The sequence below is a fragment of the Dipteris shenzhenensis genome, chromosome 6 (assembly GCF_047967505.1).
Source record: "Dipteris shenzhenensis isolate YYH24624 ecotype China chromosome 6, Dip_SZ_1.0, whole genome shotgun sequence".
NCBI lineage: Eukaryota > Viridiplantae > Streptophyta > Polypodiopsida > Gleicheniales > Dipteridaceae > Dipteris > Dipteris shenzhenensis.
The window spans coordinates 50,695,587-50,711,720 of record NC_141601.1 but is presented as its reverse complement, the minus strand read 5'-3'; the positions used below and the strand labels follow the sequence as shown (position 1 = coordinate 50,711,720).

General features: G+C 45.8%; 1 protein-coding gene across 1 annotated transcript in view; it reads left to right on the top strand.

Moving 5' to 3' along the window:
• The window catches only part of LOC147901299 (uncharacterized), a 221,363-nt gene that overhangs the window by 2,623 nt on the left and 202,606 nt on the right, over positions 1-16,134 (top strand). Inside the window, exons 5-6 of the mRNA XM_087376466.1 lie at positions 2,987-3,055; positions 14,478-14,603. Coding sequence (XP_087232592.1) covers positions 2,987-3,055; positions 14,478-14,603 — 195 coding nt within the window. The remainder of the gene's footprint in view (positions 1-2,986; positions 3,056-14,477; positions 14,604-16,134) is intronic.

Below are 16,134 nucleotides of genomic sequence, written 5' to 3'. Positions count from 1 at the left end.
TGCTGCTTATGCGAGGAGTTTGGGATGTGATTGAAGATGATGAACTCAATGCTTCATCCTCCAATCTCAAGGTATGGAAGCAGCATAATGCTAAAGCCATTGCTCTTATTGGTCTTTGCCTAGCAGATACACTGATCCACCATGTGGACTTCAAGACAACAACCAGGAAAATATGGGATCGCCTTGAGAGTCTTTTCCGGTAATAAGATCACTGACTTAGAAGTTTTTTTGAAACTCAATTTCTACAAATTGAAAATGGAAGATAGTGATACGCTAAGTGATCACTTGGCAAAAATGCAATCTCTTGTCCATCAACTCTCAAGTTTGAAATGTGCACCTTTATTCATATGGTTGTAGTCAATCTGATAATATTGTATAACTGCAACGAGGATTGGTTATTGTATCGCCTTATGGATGATGAGGACAAGATGGCTGTTCTTATAAAGAGTATGGAAGGAGTTTCTTGGTTTGAACAAACCCTTGAAGTACTAAGGCTTGCCACTACCACATTTGATGATATGGTAGCCACGCTTTTTGAAAAAGACCGTCGCAATAAGGAATCCCTTGTAACCTATCCTACTGATCAGGCACTTGCCTCCACAAACAAATGGAAGACCAATAAAAATGTTATTTGCAGGTTTTGTAAATGGAAAGGTCACTTGAAGCAAACTGCTTCAAGAAAAAGGAAAAAGAGCAAGATGATCATCATGCCAACTTGGTCGCTGAAGACCAAGTACCAGAAGAGGCACCTGTGGAGATCCAGGCGCTTACAACTCAAGTCTCAGGCTTCTCCATTAGGGAGGAGGATGATGTTTGGGTCTTTTAGGCCCCCTTCTATCTGTGTGTTCCTGTTGAGTCAATAAAGGTCCTTTGCCTTGAGTAGTCCCTCTAAAATGATGTATGCATTTGTGGCTTTGGAGTTAATAAGGGTACTCTACAAGCTGACTGAGAAGTCACTATCACACGGGAGGTGTTGAATAGTTGGACTTGCTCTTTGCAGTATTGTGTCCCACCGCAAATACTTTATGGGGTCACATCCATAGAGAAAAAGACTCCATGAACTCAAGAGAATGTGACCTGGATAAGCATCTAGATACCATCCTGAAGCCAAAAAACCCTGCTCCACATGACCTAGAACCCTAACAGGCTCAAAAGCGACATCCACAAGGATAACCTCATTGGTTGACTAGACAACTTGCCCTCACCGTGAACATCAAAGATAAAAGGAATCCCCGTCTTAATGCCATAGTCCTATAACAAGTGGAATACCTGAACTCGTTGTAGCTCCCTATCACAAGGTCCACATGTAGTTGGTATGGGTCACCATAGCTTCACAATAAGTATAATGCAATCAGCACACCACAAGTCATTAAGTCAAGAGCTATTTCCTGCAATTAGCATGATTCAAGCCGTGCCACTAAGAGACACGTTGCACTGACACTCCTGCTAGTGCTGCCATGAATCACAATACTGCCCATACATTCCACATGTTAGCCATAGGCAAGCAAAAAGAAAGCTTTGATACCATGAGAAGGAGCCATGTGTCATACATGTAAACACCCAACACAACCCACACCCTACCCCACAAACTTGCAAAGGCCTAGAGCATCCACAACAAAACCAGTGAAAAGTTACTCTTAAGGTCCTCACAATCACACATATATACTAGTCACATTTAGGCACACATTTGCATATGGGAATATACAAGCCCCCATTTGTCCACGTGTCACTAGCGCGAGCATCCAAGGGCTGAGGTTTGCCAGATAGATTCGACTGTTTACTTGTCCTATATTGACATCTTTTGATACTCTAATTGCAAGTTCCCTCTTTGGGAACTGCCTCTTGTTATATAAAATTCCATGGATTGTACCAAGGGCTGAGGCACACAGTAGGCCTCTACAATAGTCAAGAAATAGAATTCTTACATGCCATTGGATTCAAGCCCCCCTTTGTCCACGTGTCACTAGCGCGACCCTCCAAGGGCTGAGGTGCACAATATGCCTCTCCAACAGTCAAGAAAGACAATCCTTGCATGCCATTGGATAGGGTCTAGTCGTGGCTGCCATGGGGACATTTGGAGGGGCACGTGCGACATAGAATACATTCCTAGGGTTGCGTTCATGATTGCAGTACAAGAATAATGGAATATTCCTCTGAATTTGTCGGCATTTTCACCTTGATTTCCCTTTGCAATGGACCATTTTTCAGTGCAGTGTGCATATCCAGCCTTTGATTTCCCTTCTCGTCATCCAGCTCAAAAACTCTCTTGTCTCTGGAATATGGCAGTTGATTTTGCGTCCCCACATTCCCATTTCAGTTTCCATTTTGGTTCCAAGTCTCACATTGAGGGTGCCATCTCCATCTCAATTCTTATTTCTTCCGATGACGATGGGGAGTTCCCCCATCCTAATACACCAAGGAAGGATGAGGACGAGACAATAAGAGTGAAAGTTTGAAAAAGAAAGAGGGTTCAAGAGTTTCTGGAAAGTGTCTAAATTATGTGTCTCTCATGAATCTAGCTCAATTTACCAATTCGAGAGAAGCTCTTAGGACATGCATATACTTAGAAGGAGCTTTCTTTTCAGATAATATATACAAAAGTGGAATATGTGGTAGGCACCCTATGAGTGGGCGTCAACATGTGATTGTGCACGTGCAAAAGGCAGCATAAGAATGTAGCCAGTGCCCTTTTGCATACAAACAAGTGAATGTGTACATACAAAGGAGAGTTTGAGAATGTGGTGCAATGACAACACATCCCCAAATATGTATCAGAAAGCCTTCCTTTAATTTATTATTTCACCTTACCATTTAAATTAACTTGTATTTTTTATTTTTCCAGTAAAAATCATATCATCAATGACAGTCTCATTCCTTCCTGCATGGAATATTAACTCAATAAATCTTGAATATGACTATGGAAATAGACTCTGCAGTGAATTTTCTTGTACAGTGTTCTTTTAATTGATGTCAAATGGTCTTGCAGATGGATATCGATGGCTTGAAAAAACAAATTCAAGAAGGCACTTCAAAGATTGAGCAATGTAGTAAAGAGGTGGTCACTCTTGAAGTTCTGTTTTTCCAGTTACTTTCTACATACTACATTACCCTTATCTAGACTTCAAATGAATTTTCACTTATCAATTTGAGGACACAATGTTTGGTCTAACTCCAGTTGCATTTACTTACAACTTTTGTTTGAAACTTGGATCCCATATAAGAGCATAACAGGGTTTATACATATTATCTATATAGCACAAGAGGCCCATTAGGGGGGTAAATTTCCTGTGGTATGGAAAGAGAGATGAGGTAGAGTTCAAATCGCACTTTTCATGAACTACCCATGAAACAAGAAGCATCATTGACGTTTTGAATGCTAATGGATGCACGAGGCTACTCTATTTCAACTGCAAAGAAAATAGTGAGAAACCATTCGGTGCACCGGTGCATCTCTAGAAGATAGTGAGAAAATAGTGAGAAACCATTCGGTGCGCCAGTGTATCTAACCATTCGCTGCGCCAGTGTATCTCTAGAAGGACATGATACCAAGAGTCTGATGGATCATGTGACCATGAAGTGTGTAGGGATGTGTTTTGAATGGCGGCTGGATAATGGGGGGCGGAAGTGGAGACTGGTGGGGAGACAACTGGAATGTGGGCGTGGTGAGAACGACTGAGGGGACAGTGGCTGAGTAAGGGGTAAGGGTGACAGAGATGAGGTATACTGTGGAAGAGGGGCATAGTGGGTCGGGCTAAGAGTAGCTCCCCTTGATCCCAACACTGATGATGGTAACGGTACAACAAAATCTGCTGCTTCCCCTGACACTACCACAGCTAGAGATGGTGGGGCTGTCCCCTCCAAGGATGGTGCAGAAGATGATCTCAAGGATGATGATGGTGGTGATGCAGAGGCTGGTGCTGATTGTGATGATGTAGAGGCTAGTGCAGAGGCTGATAGGATTTGGGCAGAGGCTTTATTAGTTGCCTTATGCATGGCGGTGCTGTCAACCTGTAGGCCAATTCTATTGCTGCGTTTGTTCACATGCTCTATCGTAGGTGCTTTTGCTGCTGCTCCTCTTTGGGTCTCTCTTTCTCCTTATCCCCTTTCGCCATTGTCTCCTTCTCCTACTGCTTACTTTGACAGAGAGAGATTTTGCTGAAAAACTATGGAGGGAGAAGGTGTACATCCCTACCTACCTTCCATCACATGAGGGGAGGTGATCCAATGGCTTGGTGGACTGAAGAGGGCTCCCGTGAGCTGTCCATTCGACCTCCTGCCTGAGGTAATTCCTAAGTATGAGGCCTCCTTGCTTTCGTGCCTCTTCTTGGTTCTGTTGGTACTTTCTTCCTGTTGTGTAGGTACAGAATCAATAAGAGTAAGCCCTTTGGGCCCTGCAGGTCCAGGTGGAGGGTTGGAGCAGAGGTTTGCTGCCAAAGCAGGAGGAGAACACAAACCAGCTTGCAGGAATCTGCATAGATGCCATTGAAAGATCCTCCCATGCATCAAAAGTGTTTGGAATTCTAATGCTAGCAAATCAAGAATGAGTGTATGGCTCAAAAGTAGAAATAATGATTAGATAGTGGTCAGAAGTAGATACATTACAATGTAAATTGTACCACCTCTGTCAGAAGTCCAATCATCCACAGAAAATCTTCAATGAGGTAGTGATGGGCCTAAGCATCTCCCATTTTACCACGAAAATAGAAAACTGTGGAAAAGCATGAAAAGCATCATCAATCCAACAATCTGTGCCTTTGATTTGAAAATTGAAAAGTTCTCTCAAGGGAGTGAATGCCACCTTTCCTTCTCTTTTGTCCGTAGGCAACTCCACCATGTTGACGTCATCTCGAATTATTAGGAACCAGCAATAGGGGCCCAAGAGAGCAATTCCTTCCAAAAAATATTTTTCCCTCTATTAGTAGCAGCATAGATGATGAAGAAGCTGATCTTATGTCCACCTATCAACAAGATAATCCAGTGAGATCTAGAATAATCATTATATCATGGCCAACCACAAGAGTGAGAATGGTGGCTAAACCAGAATTGCAAGTCCCTCCCCTAGGGGAGAAGACCAAAAAGTGTGACCAAAGAGCAACTAACTTCACTTTCTGCAATCCTTATTATCCAGTTTGTGCTCCTCGATAAAAAGAATATCAATGGGTGTAACTGATTGTGTATCATGTGTCGTCAGTGGCAATGAGAAACACCACCAAGACCCAGAATATTCCAACTAACAATCCCCATTGTGGGAGGAAGAAGTTTGAGACTGCTTCTCGGATCTAGTGATGGAAGAGTCTACCCTTTCTGAAACTTTCTTGGCATAAGTGAGGGGCGGTAAGTCCTCTCGTATTAATGGGAGTCAATGCCCTCTCTAAATGAGCTCTCTAAATGAGCTAGAGTATCTACTATCAATAAATGTAGCCAAAGGAGTGAAAGTGTTGCTCTGCATGAGCTGAAATGGAGCCGGTGTCCTCAAAAACTCTACTTGCAGTCATGAAAGAGACCTCCATTGTCTATATGACAATGTCTATGGATCTGGATAGGTGAGAACCGGCCAAACCATCAGGTGGAAGAAACAACTGAGCTGGAGGAGACACAGGTTGATCAAGATTCTGAAAAGGGATATGATCATAGATACAGGGATGAAGGCCCTTGACGACCTGCAATCTCAATTCTTTGCTTCTTGAAAAGGGAGCCATCTGGTCACAAAAGCATGATGGGATCATGTTCTCTCCCAATGAGGAGGTTTAGAAAATTTTTAGTATTACTTACTGCTGCGAAGTCAAAAAAAGGAAGACGGTTGTTGTTCAAAAAGCACAGTCAAAGTCGCCTGAGCTGCTGCTCCTCCCCGCTCCCTTGCTGCCCCCTCTCCTTCAGCCCCTCCCTCAGCCCCCTCCCTTGCCCTCAGCCCCTCCCCCTCCCCCTCCCTCAGCCTCTCCCTTCCTCCCCCTCCTCTCCCTCTCAGCCCGCCCCCTCCCCTCAAGGCGTCATTAGTCCTTGGAGCCAGGAGGGGGATGTACTGTGGGAGCCCTGTATTGGCTTTGATAGATCTATTTCTAGGTGAGCCTTTGAGTCTATATCATGCTCACTAGCCTCGGAGCCATGCTCACTTGCCTCTAAGTTAGCATGGGAGCCATGTCTAGTTCTAGATAGTCATTGCACAGTCCGATGACCGTCATTGTCATGTTCTGTTCTTGGTCGATAGTGTGGTAGACACCAGAGCTAGGGTGGCTAGGGAGACCTTGATCCTCTCAACACAAGAAGGGTGTATGAATATCATAGATCCAAACTTGTAGAGCAAGGCCTTATTATGCAAGGCAATGGTCAGAAGGCTTTTGCCAAGACATGAACCTTGAAAATATTTTTTTCATTTGATGCATGTAGTCCCCCGCTTCGCCTCCTCCTCTCCCTCTCAGCCCGCCCCCTCCCCTCTCAGCCCGCTCCCCCTTCCCTGCTCCCCTGCTCCCTCTACCCTGCTCCCCTGCTCCCTCTACCCTGCTCCCCTCACCCCTGCCTCTACCCTTCCCCCCGCCTCTACCCTCCCCCTACCCTTCCCCCGCCTCTACCCTTCCCCCCGCCTCCACACCCCTCTCCTCTACCCTTCCCCCGCCTCTACCCCTCCCCCCTCTCCCCCTACCCTTCCCCCGCCTCTACTCTTTCCCCCGCCTCTACACCCCTCTCCTCTACCCGCTCCCTACCCTCGCCTCTCCCCCCCCCCCGCCTCTACCTCCCTCTCCTCTACCCCCTTCTATCCTCTCCCGCTCAGCTGCCCCCTCCCCTCTCAGCCCACTCCCCCTTCCTTGCTCCCCCGCTCCCTCTACCCCGCTCCCTCCCCCCGCTCCTGCCTCAACCCTCCCTCTTCCCCGCTCCCTCTTCCCCGCATTCTTTTTCCTTCTTCCTGTCTCCCCTCTCTTCTTTCTCCCACAGTGTTTTTTGGAGCGGACAAAGCCTCAAAAGTGTCCGAGTCGGCCTCCTCACCTTGATTGGCGATGGATATTCCGTCAACCAATCCTACTCCACCTCCACCGGCTGCAAAAACTATTACTTTTTCTAAAGACGAGTTGCAGCAGCTAAAGAAGGACGTAGAGATTGAATGCTCTACCACGTTGCTCACACGCATCTTCGGGTCTCACCCTTCGAGATCCCAAGCCAGAGACTGGATGCTTGTGGCTCTCCCCCCAGACCTCACTCCACGATTGCTAGATGTTCGTATTCTGGGACGAGGTTTTTTCCAGGTTGTTTTTGACACTCCAGAGGCTGCGAGCACAGTGCTCAAAGCTGAGTTTTTACACCTAGGACACATGAAGATCTTCTTTGACGCCTTTGATATCGGTTTCAACCCAATGGAGGCAGATAAGGAAATGTTTTCGCTCTTCATCAGATTTCCCGGGCTTCCCCAGGTTTTCCATCGACTTCTTTCTGTTATTGAGGAGCATTTCAGCGCGGTTGTTGAGATCCCACCCCTCCTTGGGTTGCCATTGACTACACAGAGGCAACCAAGGCTGATGGGGTACCTGGAGTTAGGGTCCTTTGTAAGGATCCTAACCTCACCATGGACCATGTTATGATCTAGCGTCCGAATGGTTCCTTTTTTCGCCAGAGAGTAGAGATTACAAGCAGGCAGGACCAGTGCAGGATATGCAGGACCATTGGACACTTTGCCAGGGATTGCCCCAGGAAGAAGAAAAGGCCCAAGAAGCCCTCTGGTATAGCTACCGTCTCACGGCCTCGACAGGGGGGTGGTATAGGTCTAGCACCTGCTCTTCGACCTCCACATGGCGGTCCTCCTTAGGATGGTGGTATAGCTCCTACTCGCCAGAGTGCTCCTCCACTGAGCGCTCCTTTGATACCGCCACCTTCTACCTCTCTACCTCAGGGGCACCCGACACATACCAACGGTCCTCCTTAGGATGGTGGTATAGCTCCTACTCGCCAGAGTGCTCCTCCACTGAGCGCTCCTTTGATACCGCCACCTTCTACCTCTCTACCTCAGGGGCACCCGACACATACCAGTGGGTTCCGGTTCGTGTGCAGATTCCTCCTTCAGTTCATGAGGATACACTAGTGGACTCTGCTTCACCTCGGGCTGTCCCTTTAGTCTCACCTCACACAGTCCGAGACGTGCTTCAGATACGACCTCCTCCCCGGTTGCAGCTTCTCCCCTAGAACCAGCGGTGCCAGACACTCTCCTCGAGGCAGTAGAGGTCTCCGCGGCTGGGCAGACACAGGATCGAGAGCAGTCCTCACTTCCTCCCTTGGATAGGGGAAGGGGATGGTTTGCACTATTGATCCTCTTCCCTCAGAAGGGATCCTTCGCATTCCGATGTCTGGCCTGATTTACAGGAACTCATTTTCAGCTCTGGCAGATGCTTCAAATTTCCCAGAGGAGTTTGTGCCCTCTACTTTTGGTGAGCCAGTGATTGGGTTTCCTGTTGACAGGGCTTCTTCGTCAGGTGACAGGGTTCTTTCCCCTGTTGATTTTCCGCCACTTGGTTCCATTCCTCGCTCCTCGAGTAGGAGGTTTTCCCCTGTTGAGGGGTTTGTTTCCACCACTAGGTTGGGTAAGGTGTTCCACTCTACATCCTCCCGTCGATGAGGATTATTAGCTAGAACATACAGGGCCTAGGTGGCGTCCCACATCGTCGCCTCAGATAGTTGATCCGGGATCAGCTTCATCCAGGTGTTACTGGGGGTTCCATTGATATCTTATTTATTCAGGAGCACAAACTGGATTCTAGAGATTGTGCCAAGTTAGGCAAGTTGCTTTCTAGCCATACTTTTTGGTCGCCTGCCTTGGACACTAGGGGGGGCACTTCTATTTCAGTTTCGCAGTCAGTTCTCTCCTCAGTTGTTGGACACAAAGTCATTATTGCCTCTAGGGCTCACTGGATTATTCTCTTGATTGGAGGGCGTAAGGTTGGTCTCCGTAACCTGTATGCCTCCAACATTAGAGGGGAATGTGTCATTATGTGGAAGGATTTGCTCTCTTGGGCCCCCATTGTGGATTCATGGGTGATTGGAGGTGACTTTAACATGGTTGAGTTACCGTCAAACAGAAAAGGGGGTAGAGAAGGAGGACTTCACTCTTTGGAGAGAGCAGCTTGGGAACTACTGTGGCAGAGATACTTGGTTGGACGATGCCTTTCTTATTCAGCCACAGTCCCTCCTGTTCTCTTGGTCGAACAGGAGGCAGCAGATGCCTATTCATGCATGCATTGACAAATTCTATGTAGATGATTGGGCACTAGACAGAGGTGGATCGGTATGCATTGTTGCTGGGGTTTCCACTTCAGAACACTTTCCTGTTGTGTTGGCTATCTCAGAGTCTCACTTGAGAGGCCAGTCCACCAGCATCAGGATTCCAGATGCCTTGTACACAGAGGAGGATCTTACAGAGGCAGCCCTACAGATATGAGTTTCTCATGTCCAGGGTGGGCAGCCATATCCATCACATGTAGCTGCTACCCTTTTTGGTATTAGCGATTTCTACCACTCAGTTTCTTGTACCAGGAGACGAGATATTCTCAGATGTGAGATTGGTGTTCGCCAGCAGTTGGTTGCTTTGCAGAGGGAAGAGCAGAAACGGCCTTCAGATGCTTGGATTCAGGAGCGCCTTGCTGCAGCAAGGGCTCATCAGCAGATATTGCTTGATCAGAGAGCAAAGTATGCCTTTCATGCACGGGAGTCCTTCTGGATTCAGATGGGTGGTAGAGTCAATAAACACTTTTTATCTACTCTTAGCCCTAGAAATAGTAGAGAGAGTGTATCCCAGCTTATTGACTCACATGGGGTTTTACAGACAGATCCAGATGATGTCATGCGCATAGCTTCAGATTTTTATGCCGCCCTTCTTACTGCAAATCCTGACACACGGGATAGAGAGGATGCTAGACAGGTTTTTTGGTAGAGCATCCCCTTGTTGGTGAAACCGGATATGCATGTTTTGCTTGATGCACCTTTCACCAACACAAAGTTCAGGACTGCACTTTCAGCCCTTCACAAGGGCAAGTGCCCAGGTTTGGATGGCCTCACCCCTTCTTTTTCCATTGCATTTTGGGATATGATTGGAGACTACATTACATCAGCCCTACAGGGCATTTGGGACTCTGGTGACATGCCCGGGATGCTCACAGAGGGTCTCATCCACCTTATCCCGAAAGGAGGTTGCAGAAATTTAGTGTCCTAGTGGAGGCCTATCACACTTTTGGGGACATGTTACAAGATTCTGGCCAAGACAATCAGCCTTCGATTGTAGCCCCTTCTCCCAGATCTTATTCATGACACTCAGACGGGATTTGTGCATGGCAGAAGCATTTTTTATAACATTTTCTTTTTTTTGGAAGCTTCAGAGTGGGCCATGCAGAGCGGCCAAAATCTAGCCATTCTACTCTTGAATTTTGAGAAAGCTTATGACAGAGTAGATTGGGGTTTTTTGGAGGGCACCCTTCTATGTTTTGGCTTTACTGATGCTTGGATCAGAGGTGTTTCCTCTTTGTACAGATCAGCCCACAGCCAAGTATTTATTGGTGGGGTAAGGGGTGAGAGATTTCAGATTTTCAGATCAGTCCGTCAAGGATGCCCCCTTGCTCCTTTTCGTGGCTGAAGCTATGAGTATCTATGTTAGATCTCAAGCTGACATCTTTGGGCTGAGACTTCCCATCAGAAGGGAAGAGGAGCTACTTGACAGCGAGTTGACAGATCAGTTTACTTGGATGCCACACTACAGACACTCACTTCTTTCAAGACAGCATTGGATTTATTTTGCTTGGCGACGGGGGCGCATATAAATTGGCATAAATCCAATGGCTTTTGGATTAGTGATGAGGACACTCCAATTTGGGGGCTTGACATAGGATTCACTTGGGTTCAAAGGGGTGTGCCTGTCAGGTATTTGGGCTACCAGGTCGGCTTGGATATTTCTTCCACGCAGCAGTTTGCTCCCATGTTGGAGAGCATCAAGAAGAAGCTCCTTTTTTGGAGCTCAGGCAAGCTGGATCTTGCCTCTAGAGTTGTGGTGGTCAACTAGGTCCTCTTGGCCACGGCCTGGTTTGTTTGTTCATGTTGGTGCCGTTCTAAGGACTGCATCACTCAGCTCAGGATACCGATCAGGAATTTTCTTTGGAGTGAGCTTGATGGCACATCAGATGCATTAGCCAGGGTGGCTTGGGAGACCCTCATCCTCCCTACACAGGAAGGGGGTATCAATATCATTGATCTAGATTTACAATGCAGAGCTTTACTCTGCAAGATGGTGGTGCGGGGACTTATGCCAGGGCAGGAGCTGTGGAAGGCATTTCTTATTAGCAGCATACAGACGTGCACACCTTCTTCAGGAGGAGACTAGATGAGCAGTATTAGGTGGATTTTCACCACAGCACACCTCAGATCACCATCGTCCCCTCTCATGGTTGCCATACTGAAAGCATGGGTTAGTTTGAGCAGCACTCTTCGGAGGATTCGTCCTTCCTCTCTTGAAGAGATTGATAGGCAGCTGATCATGTGGAATGACAGTATATTGGATGATCATGGCAGACCACTTGGTGCCTCACTCTACATGCAGTGGTCCAGGTGGGAGAGGGGACCTGCATCATCTTTGAGTTGACAGGACATCTCAGAGGGAGTGCAGGGAGGATCTTGCAGATTGAGGCAGCCCTTCCAGTGGATTGGGTAGACACAGATGATATGCCACTCACTCGCTCCACTTGGGCAGGTACTTTTACGAGAGGCGGTGTTCCTCTAGATTTTGGTCTTTCGAGATGCACATGAGGATGCTTTAGTCTTTAGTGTGCATGATGGTGGCAGATTGCTTAGGTCCACAGAGAACATCTTGCTTGAGTCTGCTTTTCAGCCTATCAGGGTTGTAGGTCTTTTGGTGCAGGGGTCAAATTCAGAGTGGTTTCTCGATCCAGACCCCCGGTGGAGTGGATTGACGCAGGGCATCAAGAGAAGAGCATCCCCTTCTTTTGTTACATGGTCAGTAATGCGAGGAGATTCCAGCTCAGTAGTAGAGGTTGGAGACCTTCCAGAGTTCCTCATCGGGAGACATTTGATATCACTTCGGATTTGTAGAGGTGCTTCTGGAAATCCCACAGGAATAGAAAGATCACTCTCTTCTTTTGGCTTTCTATCCATGGTGGGATTGTAGTGAACCTTTAGAGATCCAGGTTCGGAGCCAACCCTACTTGCTCTCGTTGCCTCTCTGCTTTGGAGACTATTCAGCATTGCTTATGGGATTGCAGACAGGCGAGGATGATTTGGATGGGGGTAGCCAGGATTTTCAGTCACTTTGCCCACTCCCCATTATTTATGACATGGGGCTCAGTGGGTTGGCTTTCTCTTACAGGGCCTCAGGTATTCTATGAGAGACTTGACTCCTCTCGGGCCATCTTGATTCGACATCATCAGGTTGAGTCCTATTCGTTGGATGTGATACCACACCTTCCTTTTGCAGCTGTACATGCCTCTGTGGATACCTCTTGGGAGATTCTAGCGAGCATAGCATCCTGGCATATCTGGAGAGCCAGATGCACAGAGGCATTGGAGGGAACTCAGGTTCATCCCTCGCACACATTGGCTAGTATCTAGACAAACACTGTACATACCTTGATGGCCGTATGGACGAGTATGCAGTTGACTCCCGTGCAGCCTCAGCTAGGAGAGCTTCTGTCTTCAGGGAATGGAAGGATTCTCCTTTCTTCTCTGAGACTCCTACAGGGTTGAGGTGGCACTTTCAGCCTCAGCCTTGGTTGTTTTCCACCTCACTTTGAGGGGGTTTATTTATCCTCATGATTTCATGATGTATTCCGCGCTCTCGCGGGTTTTTCCTCTTAATAGAAGTCTATTTCTTGAAAAAAAAAAAAAAAAAAAGGGAAGACCCTTTGTGTGGTTGTCTGCTACAATTGACTACCACTCGTTTGGATACCATGAAGATACTTTATGGAAACACCCCTGAAAGCCCAAATATTTCAAATACCAAGAGGGATATCCTCCGGACGAGGGTCTACGCACTAGCGAGAAGCAAACTAACACTCCCACTTGCCTGGATTCCATTGACGATACTTGATGGGGACACCCCCAAAGAACCAAAGCCTCCAAATACCCTCTTGGTATTCTCTGGATGAGAGTCTATATATACCAGCCAGAAGCAAAATAACCCCTCTCAACAAAGCCAACAAATCTAACTAGCTCCAGGTGTGCATCAAAAACCATATTAGAATCATAAGATCTAACCAATCTGCCTCCAAACTACACATCGAATACCAAAGTGTCCTCACCACTATCCCACAAGAGATCTGTAACTTGAACAATGAAGAGGGATGCATGTTCCTCATAAAAGCACTTATCTTTTCATACTCAGTAGAAGTCTCCTTGAGGGCAGGGGGATCACCCATCTACCATGCTGAGGGATAGCTACATGTATGCGAGCAATCCTCCTACCATTCCCTCTGAGGTGACTAGTCAATTGAAGTATATGTTCCTCAAGTTGACCATTGAAAACCTCCAAAAAGCACAAAGAAGCTGGACCTCTCTTCCACATGGACTATTACATATATTCCGAGGCACCAAGAGGTCTACCAATCTCATCCAAAATAATAGAACCATTCCATAGGACTGGCTGCCTATCAATCTTATCCTGCAAGATGGGGGAAACCCTTCGGAATGAGTTTCTAAAGCTCCACCAGGCTTTGACAACCGCAGCCATAAGGTGACATGTTGATGTCTACAGAATAAAAGATCCACCTAGTGCCATCCATCCAATCATGCCAGAAAAGGGAGTGCAAGACCCAATGCATAGAAGAAAGAAATCTTTGCAAGGTTCCTGACCTAGCATAAATCCCTTGACCACAAGCTTTCAAAGCAAAAAAAAGCTTCATTGAACTCCAAAAAAGGAGTTTCCTCTTGATACTCTCCATCACACGAGCGAACTGTTGTGAGGAAGAGATACCTATGCCAACTTGAATATCTAAGTAAGAGACCTCTCTAGATCCAAACTAAAGCCGAAATCCAAACACTAACCAGGAGTGTCCTCATCACTAATCCAAAATTCATTGGATTCATGCCCATTAATGTGTGCCCCTTTTGTAGGGCAAACCAAATCCTAAGCTGTCCAAAACCTACAAGAATTTGAGGAAATCAAGTAAATTGTTTGTGTTATCTGTAAGGTCTCTATCTAGAAGCTCCTCATCCCGCTTGATTTTCCTTCAATTATAAGTTATGGCATGGCTTGGCATCTTGCCTCCTCATTGTCTTTTCTTGGATATTACTCAAGATCTACACACCGATGCTATTTATTTTATGGTTTTGCATGGTATGTAAAGGATTTAAGTTTAGAGATTAGAACCCGCATTTGCTTTTGTATCCCTTCTTCATTTTTTGAGATGTAATATGCTTTTAATTTCATCAAGACTCTTTACTTCTAAACCTAAAATTTTTTGTATTCCTTATGTGGTTATATCAGTGTTTTTGTTATCTTACAGATTGATGAAAATACAGAAAAGCTTTCTCAAATCCAAATGGACATGCAGCAATTACAAAGTCAAAAGAAAATTGACTTTGAATTGTTATCAACTTTTGATGGAGTGCCTGAAAAACTTCGTAAACAGGTCGAAAGCATTCAAATTTTCAAAAAAGATTTGATTAAAAAAAAAAATTTACAATTTTGTTTGTGATGTTTACACATGCGGAAAAAAAGAAGTTTGTTTCGTGCTAAAGTGTGTGACAAATCCCAAGTGTCCGAGATGCCATTCAACCCTTTGGAGTCTATTCAGCATGTATATTTGGGGATGTAGAGAGGCCAAAGTTTCTGGCAAGGCATTGCGCACTTGCTCGATGGGATGACGAGAGGTACCCTCTACTATGTGGCTTGGATCACACAGCATGGCCCATAGATATGTATGAGAAAACATGGATTTTCTCATAGCCATGGGGATCCCCCATCTTATTAGTATAGATGCAGTGCTGCCCTCCTTGCTCAGACGTCAAACCTCCCCCATAGATTTGTCTTGGAAGGCCATTGCTAGTCTCACCACATGGTAGAATTTATTTTTTGTTTTTCATGAAAAAGACTTCTATTAGTTATGAATGAAGCCCACTAGATCAAGCTCAATGTGGAAATACATCATGCAATGCATGAGAATAAACACCCTCAATGGGCCAATTAAAAGGTCCTCATAGCAAACTGGAAAAAATCCAAGCTTGAGGCTGAAAGTGCCACCTCAACCCTACTGTGGTCTTAGAGAAGAAGGGGGAACCACTCCATTCCCTAAGGAACATATCCCTCTTGGAAAAAGCTACCCAAAAGCCCTTGATAGGACTCAAACCTTTGCTTTCTTGTCACTCACGGTGATCAAGGAAGGATATCATACGTACCCTCAACAAAGTCTAGGGTTCCTCATGCACAACAATCACCAAGAGAGAGGCCTTCATGAGAGTGTGGGACCATTTTTTTTACTTCACACTCACAGCCATAAGGCCTTCATGGCACTTACACTCTCTGGGTCGATTATGCCCACCTCACTCCATGTCTACTTTATTTGAGGGTTTTCATAGAATTTATGATTTCATGTACCTTGCGCCTACTTATAGAAGTTCATTTTCTTGCAACAAAAAGAGAGCCTTTTGAGTAGTCTCTTTTGCAATTAATGATAATAGCATAATAAAAATGACAATTAAGTGAAAAATAGTAAAGGGTGAAGAGACATGGAAGCTAGCTAGGAACAGAATGGAAATATGGAAAGCATAATGAAAGGCAGAATGGAAAGGAAAGAAAGTACAAGTGCAAGGCAATAACCAAAATACTCACAATGTATTGATAGCTTGATGTTGACTGTTGTAATAGACAATAGACAAGTACAACACTATATAGTGTGACACTAGACTCTAGAAAGTCACAATGTCTATGGGATATCTCCCAATATGACACGTGGCACGTCTAGAACTCACTAGACTATAAAACACCACCTAGACCACCTAGAACATACATTTTTGACTCACTTTGGCTTCATATTTCAACACCCCCCCATGAAGGCAAGGTGAGAGACTACTGGAATGGAACCAATAACAGAACATGACAATGATGGTCGTCAAAACTGTGCATGCCGGACATGGCTCCCACACAATCTCAGAGGCAAGTGA